Source organism: Entelurus aequoreus, linkage group LG08 (assembly GCF_033978785.1).
Source record: "Entelurus aequoreus isolate RoL-2023_Sb linkage group LG08, RoL_Eaeq_v1.1, whole genome shotgun sequence".
NCBI lineage: Eukaryota > Metazoa > Chordata > Actinopteri > Syngnathiformes > Syngnathidae > Entelurus > Entelurus aequoreus.
Genome location: NC_084738.1, coordinates 70,345,249 through 70,364,592, shown reverse-complemented (window position 1 = coordinate 70,364,592; position 19,344 = coordinate 70,345,249). Strand labels below are relative to the sequence as shown.

Genomic DNA, 19,344 nt, shown 5'->3' with positions numbered 1-19,344 from the left:
GCTCAGTGCAGGAAGAAGTCTCGGATGCGCGTCCCCTCGATCCAGTGGATGTATGTGGAGGTTCTGGTGAAGACGCTGGGCTTGTTCTCCACCGTGCACCCGATGGGGCCGAAACTCACCACGCCGTGCACCTCCCAGCGGTCCCGGCCCAGCTGGCAGAGCAGAGGTCCACCAGAGTCGCCCTGGACAAGAAGGAAGGTTGGATGGACGGTTCTTTCACTTCAGTACTTCTCTCTATAGCAGGGGTGCCCAAACGCTTTGCCTCAGAGGCCCGAAGGGAAAATGGGCCAACGTTCCGGCGGTTTGTACCATGCAACAGCACCACGTGTGAGGATTTTCTCATTTATAATTAGAAAATGTCACACAGTGGTGTGCCTAATTCACTTAGCATACAACTCTTACCTTTTATGTACACTACCGTTCAAAAGTTTGGGGTCACCCAAACAATTTTGTGGAATAGCCTTCATTTCTAAGAACAAGAATAGACTGTCAAGTTTCAGATGAAAGTTCTCTTTTTCTGGCCATTTTGAGCGTTTAATTGACCCCAGAAATGTGATGCTCCAGAAACTCAATCTGCTCAAAGGAAGGTCAGTTTTGTAGCTTCTGTAACGAGCTAAACTGTTTTCAGATGTGTGAACATGATTGCACAAGGGTTTTCTAATCATCAATTAGCCTTGTGAGCCAATGAGCAAACACATTGTACCATTAGAACACTGGAGTGATAGTTGCTGGAAATGGGCCTCTTTACACCTATGTAGATATTGCACCAAAAACCAGACATTTGCAGCTAGAATAGTCATTTACCACATTAGCAATGTATAGAGTGTATTTCCTCAAACATAAGACTAGTTTAAAGTTATCTTCATTGAAAAGTACAGTGCTTTTCCTTCAAAAATAAGGACATTTCAATGTGACCCCAAACTTTTGAACGGTAGTGTACAAAACCAGTGAAGTTGGCACGTTGTGTAATTCGTAAATAAAAACAAAATACAATGATTTGCAAATCCTTTTCAACTTATATTCAATTGAATAGACTGCAAAGACAAGATATTTAATGTTCCAACTCAGAAACTTCATTTTTTTTTCTTCAAATAATAATTAACTTAGAATTTAATGGCAGCAACACATTGCAAAAAAGTTGGAAAAGGGCATGTTCACCACTGTGTTACATGGCCTTTCCTTTTAACAACACTCAGTAAACGTTTGGGAACTGAGGAGACACATTTTTGAAGCTTTTCCGGTGGAATTCTTTCTCATTCTTGCTTGATGTACAGCTTAAGTTGTTCAACAGTCCGGGGGTCTCCCTTGTGGTATTTTAGGCTTCATATTGCTCCACATATTTTTAATAGGAGACAAGTCTGGACTACAGGCAGGCCAGTCTAGTACCTGCACTCTTTTACTATGAAGCCACGCTGTTGTAACACGTGGCTTGGCATTGTTTTGCTGAAATAAGCAGGGGCGTCCATGATAACGTTGCTTGGATGGCAACATATGTTGCTCCAAAACCTGTATGTACCTTTCAGCATTAATGGCGCCTTCACAGATGTGTAAGTTACCCATGTCTTGGGCACTAATACACCCCCATACCATCACACATGCTGGCTTTTCAACTTTGCGCCTATAAAAATCCGGATGGTTCTTTTTCCTCTTTGTTCCGGAGTACATGACGTCCACAGTTTCCAAAATCAATTTGAAATGTGGACTCGTCAGACCACAGAACACTTTTCCACTTCGCATCAGTCCATCTTAGATGAGCTCGGGCCCAGCGAAGCCGGCGGCGTTTCTGGGTGTTGTTGATAAATGGCTTTCGCTTTGCGTAGTAGAGTTTTAACTTAGCGACCAACTGTAGTTACTGACCGTGGTTTTCTGAAGTGTTCCTGAGCCCGTGTGGTGATATCCTTTACACACTGATGTTGCTTTTTGATGCAATAACGTCTGAGGGATCAAAGGTCCGTAATATCATTGCTTACGTGCAGTGATTTCTCCAGATTCTCCGAAACTATTGATGATATTACAGACTTTAGATGGTGAAATCCCTAAATTCCTTGCAATAGCTGGTTGAGAAATGTTGTTCTTTAACTGTTGGACAATTTGCTCACGCATTTGTTGACAAAGTGGTGACCCTCGCCCCGTCCTTGTTTGTGAATGACTGAGCATTTCATGGAAGCTGCTTTTATACCCAATCATGGCACCCACCTGTTCCCAATTAGCCTATTTACCTGTGGGATAATAATAATAATAACTGGGATTTATATAGCGCTTTTCTAAGTACCCAAAGTCGCTTTACATGTTAAAAACCCATCATTCATTCACACCTAGTGGTGGTAAGCTACTTTCGTAGCCACAGCTGCCCTGGGGTAGACTGACGGAAGCGTGGCTGCCAATTTGCGCCTACGGCCCCTCCGACCACCACCTATCATTCACTCAACATTCATTCACCGGTGCAGGTGCAATATCTACATAGGTGTATAGAGGCCCATTTCCAGCAACTATCACTCCAGTGTTCTAATGGTGCAATGTGTTTGCTCATTGGCTCAGAAGGCTAATTGATGATTAGAAAACCCTTGTGCAATCATGTTCGCACATCTGAAAACAGTTTACCTCGTTACAGAAGCTACAAAACTGACCTTCCTTTGAGCAGATTGAGTTTCTGGAGCATCACATTTGTGGGGTCAATTAAACGCTCAAAATGGCCAAAATTTACCTGTGGGATGTTCCAAATTAGTGATTGATGAGCATTCCTCAACTTTCTCAGTCTTTTTTGCCACTTGTGCCAGCTTTTTTGAAACATGTTGCAGGCATCAAATTCCAAATGAGCTAATATTTGCCAAAAATAACAACGTTTCTCAGTTTGAACGTTAAATATCTTGTCTTTGCAGTCTATTCAATTGAATATAAGTTGAAAAGGATTTGCAAATCATTGTATTCTGTTGTTATTTACCATTTACACAACGTGACAACTTCCCTTTGGGCACCCCTGCTCTGTAACAAGGATGCCGTACGGCCGACGTACCTGACAAGCAGCAGGCGGATCCTCCGTGTCTCTGAAGCCGGCGCAGATCATGGAGTCTCGGACGCGGTCGCCCCAGAACTTCTTCTGTCGACAGGTTTTGAAGTCGATGACGGGGAGCCGGGCTTGATTGAGGGCTTCGGACAGGGACACGTTCTCCTTCCCTCCTGGAACGTTTCAATGGAACCGTGTCAAGTTTCGACATCAGACCAAAGTAGTCGGGTTTTGTCCTCACCCCGGGTGTCGCCCCAGCCCGTCACCCAGCAGTAGTGCCCCGGCTTCAGGTTGGTCTGCTTGCGCGGCAGGCAGGCGTAGCGGATGAAGTTGGACGGGAGGATGTCGGCGCCGGCCTTCACCAGAGCGATGTCGTAGTTCAGCTCGCTGTGGGCCGGGTAGCGGAAGTTCTCGTGCCGGTAGATCCTCTTCACCGGGAAAACCCTCTCCACCAACTCGGAGCGCTTCAGACGGTGCTTCCCCAGGACGATCCTCCACGAGCTGGCGTCCTCCGCCTTGCCTCTGGAAGGAACACGAAACGCCGCGTTTAAACAACCACGGAAGTTCCCCCTCCTCCACGTGGTTCGTCTTACTTTTGGAAGCAGTGAGCAGCAGTGAGGATCCAGTTCTTGTGGATCAGAGTTCCTCCGCAGACGTGGATGTAGTGTTTGCTACCTCTGGGCCGAACCTGACAGAACCAGAGAGAACCATCATACACTCGACTAACGATTCGATCCGATTCCTGGGGTGACTATTCCATTTAGAATCGATTCAAACTAGAGATGTCCAATAATGACTTTTTTGCCGATATTCCGGTATTGTCCAACTCTTAATTAAAATCCGATATCAACCGATACCGATATATACAGTTGTGGAATTAACACATTATTATGCCTAATTTTGTTGTGATGCCCCGCTGGATGCATTAAACCAGGGGTCACCAACGCGGTGCCCGCGGGCACCAGGTAGCCCGTAAGGACCAGATGAGTCGCCCGCTGGCCTGTTCCAAAAATAGCTCAAATAGCAGCACTTACCAGTGAGCTGCCTTTATTTTTTAAATTTTATTTTTTTACTAGCAAGCTGGTCACGCTTTGCTCGACATTTTTAATTCTAAGAGAGACAAAACTCAAATTGAATTTGAAAATCCAAGAAAATATTTTAAAGATTTGGTCTTCACTTGTTTAAATAAATTCATTATTTTTTTTACTTTGCTTCTTATAACTTTCAGAAAGACAATTTTAGAGAAAAAATACAACCTTAAAAATGATTTAAGGATTTTTAAACACATATACCTTTTTACCTTTTAAATTCCTTCCTCTTCTTTCCTGACAATTTAAATCAATATTCAAGTAATTTTTTTTTTTTTTATTGTAAAGAATAATAAATACATTTTAATTTAATTCTTCATTTTAGCTTCTGTTTTTTCGACGAAGAATATTTGTGAAATATTTCTTCAAACTTATTATGATTAAAATTCAAAAAAAATATTCTGGCAAATCTAGAAAATCTGTAGAATCAAATTTAAATCTTATTTCAAAGTCTTTTGATATTCTTTTAAAATTTATGTTCTGGAAAATCTAGAAGAAATAATGATTTGTCTTTGTTAGAAATATAGCTTGGTCCAATTTGTTGTATATTCTAACAAAGTGCAGATTGGATTTTAACCTATCTAAAACATGTCATCAAAATTCTAAAATTAATCTTAATCAGGAAAAATTACTAATGATGTTCCATAAATTATTTTTTTAATTTTTTCTAAAAGATTCGAATTAGCTAGTTTTTCTCCTCTTTTTTTCAGTTGAATTTTGAATTTGAAAGAGTCGAAATTGAAGATAAACTATGTTTCAAAATTTAATTGTCATTTTTTTCCGTGTTTTCTCCTCTTTTAAACCGTTCAATTAAGTGTAAATATCATTAATTATTAATCATAACATAGAGTTAAAGGTAAATTGAGCAAATTGGCTATTTCTGGCAATGTATTTAAGTGTGTATCAAACTGGTAGCCCTTCGCATTAATCAGTACCCAAGAAGTAGCTCTTGGTTTCAAAAAGGTTGGTGACCCCTGCATTAAACAATGTAACAAGGTTTTCCAAAATAAATCAACTCAACTTATGGAAAAAAGTGCCAACATGGCACTGCCATATTTATTATTGAAGTCACAAAGTGCATTATTTTTTTTTAACATGCCTCAAAACAGCAGCTTGGAATTTGGGGTGTAGCGGGTTGTGTATATTGTAGCGTCCCGGAAGAGTTAGTGCTGCAAGGGGTTCTGGGTGTTTGTTCTGTTGTGTTTATGTTGTGTTACGGTGCGGATGTTCTCCCGAAATGGGTTTGTCATTCTTGTTTGGTGTGGGTTCACAGTGTGGCGCATATTTGTAACAGTGTTAAAGTTGTTTATACAGCTACCCTCAGTGTGACCTGTATGGCTGTTGACCAATTATGCCTTGCATTCACTTGTGTGTGTGAAAAGCCGTAGATATTATGCGATTGGGCCGGCACGCAAAGGCAGTGCCTTTAAGGTTTATTGGCGCTCTGTACTTCTCCCTACGTCCGTTTACACAGCGGCGTTTTAGTCATAAATTATATATATATATATATATTATCTGACATCTCTAATTCAAACCGATTCTCGTCATGTATTATTTGGTATAATAATTATAATGAGACCTTTTTAAAACAGGTTACAGGTTATCTTCTGTTGGTTGGCCTAAAATTGTCATTTTTAAAATTGAACATAATGTCATGGCTGTCTTTGAGTTTCCAATCATTTCTACAACTCTTTATTTTTTTGTGATTGAGTGATTGGAGCACATACAGTTGTGCTCATAAGTTTACATACCCTGGGAGAATTTATGATTTTTTTGGCCATTCTTCAGAGAATATGAATGATAACACAAAAACCTTTCTTCCACTCATGCTTAATGGTTGTGTGAAGCTATTTATTGGCAAACAACTGTGTTTACTCTTTTTGAATCAAAATGACAAAAGAAAGTACCCAAATGACCCTGATCAAAAGTTTACATACCCGAGTGACTTTGATCTGATAACAGGCACAAAAGTTGACACAAACAGGTTTGAATGGCTAACCAAGGTTCCAATCCTCACCTGTGACATGTTTGTTTGTAATGAATGTGTGTGTATAAAAGGTCAGCGAGTTTCTGGGCTTCTGACAGACCATTGCATCTTTCATCCAGTGCTGCACACATGTTTCTGGATTCTGAGTCACGCGGAAGGCAAAATAATTGTCAAAGGATCTGCGAGAAAAGGTAATTGAACTGCATAAAACAGGAAAGGGGTATAAAAAGATAACCAAGGAATTGAGAATGCCAATCAGCAGTGTTCAAACGCTGATTAAGAAGTAGGAAATGAGGGATTCAGGTAGACCAGCAAAGCTTTCAGCCACAACTGCCAGGAAAATTGTTCGAGATGCAAAGAAAAATCCACAAATAACTTCAGCTGAAATACAGGACTCTCGGAAAAATTGTGGTGTGGCTGTTTCAAGGCACTTAAAGAAAAATGGGCTGCATGGTCGAGTGGCCAAAAAGTTCAATTTTGGTCTCATCACTCCAAATCACTTTGTTCCAGAAGTTTTGAGGCTTGTCTCTGTGCTGTTTGACGTAATGTAAGCAGGATACTTTGTGACATTTGCGCAGAAAGGGCTTTCTTCTGGAGACTCGACCATGCAGCCCATTTTTCTTCAAGTGCCTCCTTATTGTGCATCTTGAAACAGCCACACCACCATTTTTCAGAGAGTCCTGTATTTCAGCTGAAGTTATTTGTGGATTTTTCTTTGTTGGGTCGAAAGTATACGTACAGCAATGTTAATATTTGGTCACATGTCCCTTGGCAAGTTTCACTGCAATAAGGCGCTTTTGGTAGCCATCCACAAGCTTCTGGCAAGCTTCTGGTTGAAGTTTTGACCACTCCTCTTGACAAAATTGGTGCAGTTCAGCTAAATGTGTTGGTTTTCTGACATGGACTTGTTTCTTCAGCATTGTCCACACGTTTAAGTCAGGACTTTAGGGAAGGCCATTCTAAAACCTTCATTCTAGCCTGATTTAGCCATTCCTTTACCACTTTTGACGTGTGTTTGGGGTCATGTTCCTGTTGGAACACCCAACTGCGCCCAAGACCCAACCTCCGGGCTGATGATTTTAGCTTGTCCTGAAGAATTTGGAGGTAATCCTCCTTTTTCCATTGTCCCATTTACTCTCTGTAAAGCACCAGTTCCATTGGCAGCAAAACAGGCCCAGAGCATAATGCTACCACCACCATGCTTGACGGTAGGAATGGTGTTCCTGGGATTAAAGGCCTCACCTTTTGCTGGGTATTGTGGCCAAACAGTTACATTTTTGTTTCATCTGACATCACATGGACAAAGATAAGACCTGGAGGGAAAGTTCTGTGGTACATACATTTAATTAGAATTTATTTTTAAATAGATTTTGAAAATTATGAAGTGATCGGGATGGTTCCTGCTGGCCCCACCATGGACTGGACTTTCGCTGATGTGTTGGACTTTCACAATATTATGTCAGACCCACTCGACATCCATTGCTTTCGGTCTCCCCTAGAGGGGGGGGGGGGGTTACCCACATATGCGGTCCTCTCCAAGGTTTCTCATAGTCATTCACATTGACGTCCCACTGGGGTGAGTTTTCCTTGCCCGTATGTGGGCTCTGTACCGAGGATGTCGTCGTGGCTTGTACAGCCCTTTGAGACACTTGTGATTTAGGGCTATATAAATAAACATTGATTGATTGATTGATTGACAATTACCCACAAGAAAAACAACAGCATATATAATTATAATATTACACCTCAAAGTTTCTTTTTTAAACTAATGTCATGAATAAAGTCAAAAATAAAACTGGGCAGAAAATAAAAATATTTATGCAGTATAACACAATTGTACACCGGCATACAAGATTGTTATGCTTTATGTAATGAGCCTCCCCGCCGCTGGTTGGCGTAACAAATGTCACAGTGAACCCCGCAAGATCCGACCAAAACATCCGGTCTCACTCGCTAGCATTAGCTTATAGCTACAGAATACAGATCGACATAACTTTGTTTTTCCAACCAGGGGAGCAAAAACATTGTTGAGAAGAAATGTTAATATATAATTATTTATTATTTTTATACGTATCCTTGAAAAGATGGAGAAAAACTCGAAGAAGATACCGTAGAACGAGGTCTGTACTCCATGATTACTTTATTAAACTACTGTACTCTGTTTGTACTACATTGTATGTAATAATTATCATCTAAAAGTTATTTTTTGTTTTAAAATTAAGGATTGTATTTACTAGCCTGGCTATTAAGTCATTAAAGCTCTTATTTAGATACAATTAAAACAGTTTTTATCCATCCTATTAATTTTTTTTTACTGTTTTTACCTTCTTTTTTTTCAACTAACCTGGCTATTAAGTCATTAAAGCTGTTGTAATGTAAGTTATATAGATACAATTAAAACTTATTATCCATCCTATTTGTAAAAAATAAACAATCACAATTACCGACAAGAAAAACAACAGCATATATAATTGTAATATTACCCTTAAAAGTTTTTTTCTGAAGTAATGTAAGGTAAAGTCAAAAGTGTGGGACAAAAATTAAACAAGGCAGAGAATTAAATTATTAATGCAAAATAACTAAAAAAACGTCATTTTAAAAATGTGTTATAATTATTTATCTTTTAATTAGATTTTTTTTAAATGATTTTTGAAAATTATGAAGTGAACTGAAAAATAGAACATGGCAGAAAATAAAATTGTTGATGCAAAATAACAAAAAAAAAACGTAATTTCAAAAATGTATTCTTATATTTATTTATTTTTTAATAACAATTTTTTTTTGGATTGATTTTTGAAAATAATGAAGTGATTTAGAATCGGGTGAATAAGAATCGCAATTCGAATGTGATTTTTTATTTTTTTTTGTGCACCTCTACTCGACTACAGACTACTATACTCTTGTATAGGGAACAACTCTTATGCCCTCTTGTCAATTCCACTATCCTATTGAATAAAATGTAGATAAAGGAATACAAAGCATTTTTTTTATAAGCAAAATAGAAAATAAATGAAGAAACATTCAGAACTGCATTTTTTTTACTGTTATTTTTACTCCTTTTTTTTTACTAGCCTGGCTATTAAGTCATTAAAGCTGTTGTAATGTAAGTTAGATAGATACAATTAAAACAATTTTCATCCATCTTATTTATAACAATAAACAATCACAATTACCCGCAAGAAAAACAACAGCATGTATAATTGTAATATTACCCTTAAAAGTTTGTTCCTGAAGTAATGTTAGGTAAACTGAAAAATAGAACATGGCAGAAAATAAAATTGTTGATGCAAAATAACTAAAAAAAAACGTAATTTCAAAAATGTATTCTTAGATTTATTTATTTTTTAATTTGATTTTTTTTTTGATTGATTTTTGAAAATAATGAAGTGATTTAGAATCGGGTGAATAAGAATCGCAATTCGAATGTGATTTTTTTTTTTTTGTGTGCACCTCTACTCGACTACAGACTATATACTCTTGTATAGGGAACAACTCTTATGCCCTCTTGTCAATTCCACTATCCTATTGAATAAAATGTAGATAAAGGAATACAAAGCATTTTTTTTATAAGCAAAATAGAAAATAAATGAAGAAACATTCAGAACTGCATTTTTTTTACTGTTATTTTTACACCTTTTTTTTTTTACTAGCCCGGCTATTAAGTCATTAAAGCTGTTGTAATGTAAGTTAGATGGATACAATTAAAACAATTTTCATCCATCTTATTTATAACAATAAACAATCACAATTACCCGCAAGAAAAACAACAGCATATATAATTTTAATATTACCCTTAAAAGTTTTTTCCTGAAGTAATGTTAGGTGAACTGAAAAATAGAACATGGCAGAAAATAAAATGGTTGATGCAAAATAACTAAAAAAAAACGTAATTTCAAAAATGTATTCTTATATTTATTTATTTTTTAATTTGATTTTTTTTTTGGATTGAGTTTTGAAAATTATGAAGTGATTTAGAATCGGGTGAATAAGAATCGCAATTCGAATGTGATTTATTTATTTTTTTGTGTGCACCTCTACTCGACTACTATACTCTTGTATAGGGAACAACTCTTATGCCCTCTTGTCAATTCCACTATCCTATTGAATAAAATGTAGATAAAGGAATAAAAAGCATTTTTATAAGCAAAATATAAAATAATTGAAAAAACATTCAGAACTGCATTTTTTTTGGACTGTTTTTCCCTTTTTTTTTAATTTACTAGCCTGGCTATTAAGTCATTAAAGCTCTTATATAGATACAATTAAAACAATTTTTATCCATCTTATTTATACAAACACATATACATACTATATACTACACATAATATAGCGTAGGGCTGTGTGATAACATGATATCAATATATATCAAGAGCAGCAATAAAAAAAAAATGTGTTCGATAAAAACGTTTTTTTTCCTTTTCGTCGGAAAACACCAGAATTTGCAACGCAAGGCTGGTTGCATGAACAAAGGCAGCCGCTGTCTGGTAACCGAGCAACGCAGGAAGTGTCACTGATGAGTGGGAGTGACACGCAAACAGCCAATCAGGTAACAGTATCAATCATCAAGTTTGGTTGTGGCATATTGTTGCAGAGAGCAAATACATTGTGGATAAAACAGGAACAGTAACTTTGAGAGTATAACAGTTTTTGGATTTTTTTCAAAGGGACCGTAGTCAGACCAATGTTGTCTGTAAATAATGTAAGGCGCGCGTCCCCACCAAAACCGGTAAATACCACGCCATCTTAGTCGCGCTCACCCTTTAGAGCACAGCTGTTACTTCCTGGCACTAAACCTGCAGAACTTAGTTCTTTTTAGGTTTCTTTATGTTTACATTTTCACACTTTATGAAGCATTTCTTACATATTGCTTTTTTTTGCACCTGCACTTGAAGGGGTTATTGGTAAGTGTTCAATTCAAGTCAAGCTTTATTTATACAGCATTTTAAAACAACTTAAGTATAAGTATACTTTTTTTTTTTTTTTTTTCAAAGGGACCGTAGTCAGACAAATGTGGTCTGTAAATAATGTAAGGCGTGCCGGTAATACCACACCATCTTAGCCGCGCTCACCCTTTAGAGCACAGCTGTAACTTCCTGGCACTAAACCTGCAGAACTTAGTATTTTTTAGGTGTCTTTATGTTTACATTTTCACACTTTTCACTATTTGGTTCCGCTTTATTAAGCATTTCTTACATATTCCTTATTTTTGCACCTTCATTTGAAGGGGTTATTGGTAATTGTTCAATTTAACTCAAGCTTTATTTATACAGCACTTTAAAACAACTTAAGTATAAGTATAACAGTTTTTGGATTTTTTCAAAGGGACCGTAGTCAGACCAATGTGGTCTGTAAATAATGTAAGGCGCGCGTCCCCACCAAGACCAGTAAATACCACGCCATCTTAGCCGCGCTCACCCTTTAGAGCACAGCTGTAACTTCCTGGCACTAAACCTGCAGAACTTATTTCTTTTTAGGCTTCTTTATTTTTACATTTTCACACTTTATGAAGCATTTATTACTTATTCCTTATTTTTGCACCTTCATTTGAAGGGGTTATTGGTAAGTGTTCAATTCAACTCAAGCTCTATTTATACAGCACTTTAAAACAACTTAAGTATAAGTATAACAGTTTTTGGATTTTTTCAAAGGGACCGTAGTCAGACCAATGTGGTCTGTAAATATTGTAAGGCGCGTGTCCCCACCAAGACCGGTAATACTGCGCCATCTTAGCCACGCTCACCCTTTAGAGCACAGCTGTAACTTCCTGGCACTAAACCTGCAGATCTTATTTCTTGTTAGGCTTCTTTATGTTTACATGTTCACACTTTATGAAGCATTTCTTACATATTCCTTAATTTTGCACCTTCATTTGAAGGGGTTATTGGTAAGTGTTCAATTCAAGTCAAGCTTTATTTATACAGCACTTTAAAACAACTTAAGTATAACAGTTTTTTCAAAAGGACCGTAGTCAGACCAACGTGGTCTGTAAATAATGTAAGGCGCGCGTCCCCACCAAGACCGGTAAATACCACGCCATCTTAGCCGCGCTCACCCTTTAGAGCACAGCTGTAACTTCCTGGCACTAAACCTGCAGAACTGAGTTCTTTTTAGGCTTCTTTATGTTTAAATTTTCACACTTTGCACTATTTGGTTCCACTTTATTTAGCATTTCTTACATATTCCTTATTTTTGCACCTTCATTTGAAGGGGTTATTGGTAAGTGTTCAATTCAAGTCAAGCTTTATTTATACAGCACTTTAAAACAACTTAAGTATAAGTATAACAGTTTTTTTATTTTTTCAAAGGGACCGTAGTCAGACCAATGTGGTCTGTAAATAATGTAAGGCGTGCCGGTAATACCACGCCATCTTAGCCACGCTCACCCTTTAGAGCACAGCTGTAACTTCCTGGCACTAAACCTGCAGAACTGAGTTCTTTTTAGGCTTCTTTATGTTTAAATTTTCACACTTTTCACTATTTGGTTCCACTTTATTTAGCATTTCTTACATATTCCTTATTTTTGCACCTTCATTTGAAGGGGTTATTGGTAAGTGTTCAATTCAAGTCAAGCTCTATTTATACAGCACTTTAAAACAACTTAAGTTGACCGAAGTGCCGCACAGAGCACATAAGACAATACAAATCAATAAAAACTGAATAGTAGAATAAACAGTAATAAAATAACAGCACATTTAAAACAAAAAAAATGGATTTTAGAATTTTGTTTGTATTGAGTCCATGCTTGTGTTGACATTTCCTTTCCTTTCTGCCTTGATAACTGAGAGGATTATAATTAACGGAAGGTTACATTTGGAATAAAAATGTTTACATTTCATATATTTAGGGTCCGCACAGGACCATTGCAGAAGGAATCCCAAAGGGAGTCCTTTTGCAATGGGACGAAAAGACCCTATTGAATTTGTAAGGTTTTATTATTCTTTATTATTATTACTATTATTATTCCGCCGCCACAAAAAACGCTACCGGTAATTTGACCCTACTTAACATGCTTCAAAACTCACCAAATTTGACACACACATCAGGACCTGCGAAAATGTCCATAAAATAAAAAAATCAAACCCCAAAAATCAAAATTGCGCTCTAGCGCCCCCTAGGAAAAAACAAACTGCCTGTAACTCCCACTAGGAAGGTCGTAGAGACATGAAACAAAAACCTCTATGTAGGTCTGACTTAGACCTACATTTCATAATTTAACATCCTCGGGCAAAAACCAACAGGAAGTTGGCAATTTCCCATTTAAGACAAAAATGTACTAAAAACACTCACTTTTGCCTCTTTGAGCTGTAATTTGACCCCCTTAAAATACTTCAAAACTCACCAAAATTCTCGCACACATCGGGACTGGTGGAAATTGCGATCTAAAAAAAAACGAACCCCAAAACTCAAAATTGTGCTCCAGCGCAATTTTTGAATAAAGCAGAGAAAAAACTGCTCCTCAGAGGAAAACTCAGACAAAACTGCTTGTAACTTCCGGTAGGAACGTCTTAGAGACATGAAACAAATACCTCTATGTAGGTCTCACCTAGACCTACATTTCTTAGATTGACATCCTTCTGCAAAAATCAACAGGAAGTTTGCTATCCCTCCTTCAAAACAAAATTTTTGTTACAACCGGTCACCAAACATCAAACGTTATCCCCTCTGAGCGCGTTTGTCGTTTCGGCTTCAAACTGCTACAGGACAGAGATTGAACCCTTCTGATTAAAATTTGCCGACGGCGTTTTGTTTAGTGCCACCGTTTTGATTTTACGAGCCTTCAAAGACCCGCAGCACTAAAGCTGCTCCGCTGAAGAAAACAACCACTGTGCCGCAGCACCTAGGAAAAAAAACACAGACACAACTTCCTCTAACTCCCAGTACGAATATCGTAGAGACACGAAACAAAAACCTCTATGTAGGTCTCACTCAGGACTACCACTGGACAAAAGTATTGGGACACCTAGGACTAGCACCAGCCAAAATGCGGACCCGACCAACGCTGCTTGCAGCTTTAATTTTCTTGTTTTTGATAGGTCATAAGAAATATCAATAATTACTGATATTGATTGATATGACACACCTATATTGGGCTCTGTACCGAGGATGTCGTTGTGGCTTGTACAGCCCTTTGAGACACTTGTGATTTAGGGCTATATAAATAAACATTGATTGATTGATTGATATTGTGATACAGTTTTCAGCCATATATTGCTCCTGTATTGTCATATAGATCAGTGTTTTTCAACCTTTTTCGAGCCAAGGCACATTTTTTGCGTTGAAAAAATGCGAAGGCACACCACCAGCAGAAATCATTGAAAAACGAAACTCATTTGACAGTAAAAAGTCGTTGTCGCAATTGTTGGATATGAATTTAAACCATAACCAAGAATGCATCAATATAACTGTTAGAATAATTGTTTCTAAATTATCACAAAAACTTTGTGTTACATTGGAGGGTGTGGTGAGAAGACAAAAGCTGTCTTTGAAACCTACCAAGAGTAAGGCTCGTAAAACTCCACTGTGTAGGGGCGGGGGAAGCAAGATGAAGGTGTTCCTGTGTTCTTTCATGTACGGTAATCAACAGAAAGATATTGTTCTAACCCAAGGACTTCGAAGCGGAGAGAAGACAGGATCTGCCCAATTTCCAGACGACCTCGTTTTGAACCTCGTTTTTTAACTGGTTTACAAACGTCTTTTTGAACTATTTTACAAACTCTTTTTGAACTGACCTTTTCTGTGAATTGTTTACGACCTTCTCTGTGAACTTTTTGCGACCTTTGTCCTTTGGATACAGCGGTGGCCATGTGGTCGTGGAGGGTCCAAAATAAAAGAAGGAGGCGTGCAGTCTTTTGGCAGAGCGCGCTGAGATACCGTGCAAGGGTACAGTGTACAGACGACTCTCCTCAATGTTGAGTCCAAATAGAATTCTGTCTCTGTTTAATTCTTTGCCTCTTGTCTTGTTTAATAGATGTCATCAGTGTTTGAACCCGACAATAACTCTTGTCTCAAAGTAGGTGTACTGTCACCACCTGTCACATCACCCCCTGACTTATTTTGAGTTGTTTGCTGTTTTCCTGTGTGTCGTGTTTTAGTTCTTGTCTTGCGGTCCTATTTCGGTGGCTTTTTTTCCTTTTTTTGGTATTTTCCTTTAGCAGTTTCATGTCTTCCTTTGAGCGATATTTCCCGCATCTACTGTACTTTTTTTTTAGCAATCAAGAATATTTCAGTTGTTTTTATCCTTCTTTGTGGGGACATTGTTGATTGTCATATGCATACTTGCCAACCTTGAGACCTCCAATATCGGGAGGTGGGGGGAGCTTGTTTGGGGGTGGAGGGCGTGGTTGGGGGCGTGGTTATTTACAGCTACAATTCACCAACTCAAGTATTTCATATATATTTCATATATATATGTATATATATATATATATATATATATATATATATATATATATATATATATATATATATATATATATATATATATATATATATATATATATATACATATATATATGTATGAAATACTTGACTTTCAGTGAATTCTAGCTATATATATATATATTTTTTTAAAATTTTATTTACATAGAAAAAAAAATAAATACTTGAATTTCAGTGTTCCAGTGGCTATCCATTAGATGGCAGTATTGTCCTGTTTAACTTCTCCGTTCATGATGAGTATATCATTTCGGCCGCCATGTCTGTAATTTCCTCGTTCTTCTACTTCGTCTCCTTGTTGTGTGCGCAGTTGTGCACTCTATAAAAGCCCTAGATGTTATGACGTCTTAGGGCGTGGTTGGGGGTGTGGTTATTTACAGCTACAATTCACCAACTCGAGTATTTCATATATATTTCATATATATATGTATGTATATATATATATATATATATATATATATATATATATATATATATATATATATATATATATATATATATATATATATATATATATATATATATATATATATGTATGTATGAAATACTTGACTTTCAGTGAATTCTAGCTATATATATATTTTTTTTTTTTAAATTTTATTTACATAGAAAAAATAAAAAATACTTGAATTTCAGTGTTCCAGTGGCTATCCATTAGATGGCAGTATTGTCCTGTTTAACTTCTCCGTTCATGATGAGTATATCATTTCGGCCGCCATGTCTGTAATTTCCTCGTTCTTCTACTTCGTCTCCTTGTTGTGTGCGCAGTTGTGCACTCTATAAAAGCCCTAGATGTTATGACGTCTTAGGGCGTGGTTGGGGGCGTGGTTATTTACAGCTACAATTCATCAACTCGAGTATTTCATATATATTTCATATATATATGTATATATATATACATATATATATATATATATGTATGAAATACTTGACTTTCAGTGAATTCTAGCTATATATATATATTTTTTTTTTTAATTTTATTTACATAGAAAAAAAAAAAAATACTTGAATTTCAGTGTTCCAGTGGCTATCCATTAGATGGCAGTATTGTCCTGTTTAACTTCTCCGTTCATGATGAGTATATCATTTCGGCCGCCATGTCTGTAATTTCCTCGTTCTTCTGCTTCGTCTCCTTGTTGTGTGCGCAGTTGTGCACTCTATAAAAGCCCTAGATGTTATGACGTCTTTGGGCAGGCAAGCTGTTTATTTTGTGGGAAAGCGGACGTGAGAACAGGCTGTCCCCACTCAGTCTCAGGTCCGCGTTGAGCTGGAGGGGGCGTGGCCTCCAGCTCCGGCTGAATACCGGGAGTTTGTCGGGAGAGGCGCTGAATATCGGGATTCTCCCGCTAAAAACGGGAGGGTTGGCAAGTATGGTCATATGTCATGTTCGGATGTACATTGTGGACGCCGTCTTTGCTCCACAGTAAGTCTTTGCTGTCGTCCAGCATTCTGTTTTTGTTTACTTTGTAGCCAGTTCAGTTGTAGTTTGGTTCTGCATAGCCTTCCCTAAGCTTCAATGCCTTTTCTTAAGGGCACTCACCTTTTGTTTAGTTTTGGTTTAAGCATTAGACACCTTTTTACCTGCACGCTGCCTCCCGCCGTTTCCCACATCTACAAAGCAATTAGCTACCTGCCGCCACCTACTGATATGGAAGAGTATTACACGGTTACTCTGCCGAGCTCTAGACATCACCGACACTCAACAACAACACACAATTTGCAGACTATAATTACTGGTTTGCAAAAAATATTTTTAACACAAATAGGTGAATTTAGATCATCTCCCACGGCACACCAGACTGTATCTCACAGTGGTTGAAAAACACTGATATAGATCATATAGGCAGTACTTTAGCTCCATGTCTATGTAATATTACGTTAATATGCATACCTGCAGGGAGACCTGCCAGGGCCATGAGTGCGGTCTGGCCTCGTTGCCTGACACGATCCTCTCGACCATGTTGGGCTTGAAGTAGGCCGTCCCGCAGTCTTTGGGCCAGTCTAGGAATTAAAAGACACCTTTTAGACCGCAACCATGTTTTTTTTTTGTAGGTATAACGTTTGTGTTGGTGTGTGTGCGCGCTCACCCAGGTGCAACACCTTGTGCTGGGGCTGCCTGCCGGGCGTCAGCGTGTACCCGGCCCGACTCAGCGGAGGCAGCAGCAACAGCAAACACACAACGTGAAGCGCAGCGTCCGTCATGGTCATCTGCACGATCACCCGGCCTGTGCACACCCTGACATTTATAGCAGGAGGCAAGCGTATGTCCATTGACAGGTACACATGTGCTACACACACACACACACACACACACACACACACACACAATGAGCAGTGTGACAACAAGGCGCTGGATTTTTCTCCTGCAGCGACAACTTTCCACAAAAAAGCCTTTTCACACACAAACACACACATATCAGAGTACACAAGCATCATGCCATATGACGTCGGGCCCTCTTTGCAAGAGGAACTGAAAGCAGCAGCCCATTAAAAGTCATTAATAATAATAATAATAGATTTTATTTGTAAAAAGCACTTTACATTGAGTAAACAACCTCAAAGTGCTACAGTGTGTTAAAAAAAATAAAAAATAAAAAAATAAAATAAAATAAAAAGATACAAAAATAACTAAAAATAAAAACCAGAACAGCCAAATAGCTAGTTACAGAGCCCCTAAAGCAGGGGTCCCCAAACTACGGCCCGCGGGCCGGATCCGGCCCGCTAGCGCCAAAAATCCAGCGCGGGTAAAAGTAAAAACTAAAAAAAAAATATATATATATATTTTTTAAACTGTCCTTTTTAATCAATTTTCTACCGCTTGTTACTCTCTGTGTCTCCTAGCCGCTCAGGTAAATCATATTGTCTAAAAATGCATTTTCCCATCGATAACGTGACATCGCGCTCAGAATATTATATATTCATATATATATATATATATACACAGCCCGGCCCCCGGCCAAATTTTTTTTAACACAATGCGGCCCCCGAGTCAAAAAGTTTGGGGACCCCTGCCCTAAAGGGACATGGGGGAAATGTTATTTTTTATAATTTTTTTATTTAATTTTTTTTAGACATGTATCTCGTGCGCACGAGAAACTTTTTATAAAGTTATAAAAAAATACAATAAAAAAAATGTTTTTTTGTAATTTTTTTTTGGACATGTATCTTTTGGAGGAACTTTTTATAAAGTTAAAAAAAATAAAATAAACAATTATAATTTTTTTTTTTTTTTTTTAGTCTTGTATCTCTAAAAAAAATAAAACATTCTAAAAATAAAATTTCCCCCATGGGGTAAATTTTATTTTTCATAATTTTTTATTTTTAAAAAAAAATTTTTTTAGACATGAATCTCGTGCGCATGAGAAACTTTTTTATAAAGTTATAAAAAAATAAATTAAAAAAAATATCTTTTTTTTTTTTTTTTAGACATGTATCTCGTGCACACGAGAAACTACCTCGTTCACACGAGAAACTTTCTCGTGCACACAAGAAACTTTCTCGTGCGCAAGAGAAACTTTTTATAAAGTTATAAAAAAATAAATAAACAATTATAATTTTTTTTTTTTTTTTTTAGACATGTATCTCGTGCGCAGGAGAAACTTTCTCCTGCGCACGAGATACATCTCTAAAAAAAATAAAAAATTCTAAAAATAACATTTCCCCCATGTCCCTTTAGGGCCTAAAGTTTAGGCCCTAAAGGGACATGGGGGAAATGTTATTTTTCATAATTTTTTTAAATTTTTTAATTTTTTTTTTAGACATGTATCTCGTGCGCACGAGAAACTTTTTTATAAAGTTATAAAAATAATAATAATAATTTTTTTTTTTTT

The 19,344-nt window shown here is 37.4% G+C and overlaps 2 protein-coding genes across 4 annotated transcripts in view; one reads left to right on the top strand and one right to left on the bottom strand.

Moving 5' to 3' along the window:
• Positions 1–17,801, bottom strand: zgc:112285 (uncharacterized protein LOC561476 homolog). The gene is made up of 6 exons (XM_062057229.1): positions 17,602–17,801; positions 17,406–17,515; positions 3,598–3,692; positions 3,246–3,526; positions 3,014–3,177; positions 1–182 (listed from the first exon to the last, which is right to left on the bottom strand). Exons 1-6 carry the CDS (start codon positions 17,783–17,785, stop codon positions 3–5), a joined length of 1,014 nt encoding a protein of 337 aa, XP_061913213.1. The 5' UTR covers positions 17,786–17,801; the 3' UTR covers positions 1–2.
• The window catches only part of syt15 (synaptotagmin XV), a 34,450-nt gene continuing 23,154 nt past the window's right edge, over positions 8,049–19,344 (top strand). The window contains exons 1-5 of one of the 3 annotated variants that reach the window (XM_062057224.1): positions 8,049–8,199; positions 10,516–10,625; positions 14,874–14,959; positions 15,048–15,089; positions 17,606–17,791. The gene's annotated coding sequence lies outside the window, so the exon portion shown is untranslated. Of the gene's footprint in view, positions 8,200–10,508; positions 10,626–14,873; positions 14,960–15,047; positions 15,090–17,605; positions 17,792–19,344 lie in introns of those variants that run through there. The other 2 variants (XM_062057228.1, XM_062057226.1) reach the window with 2 other exon arrangements.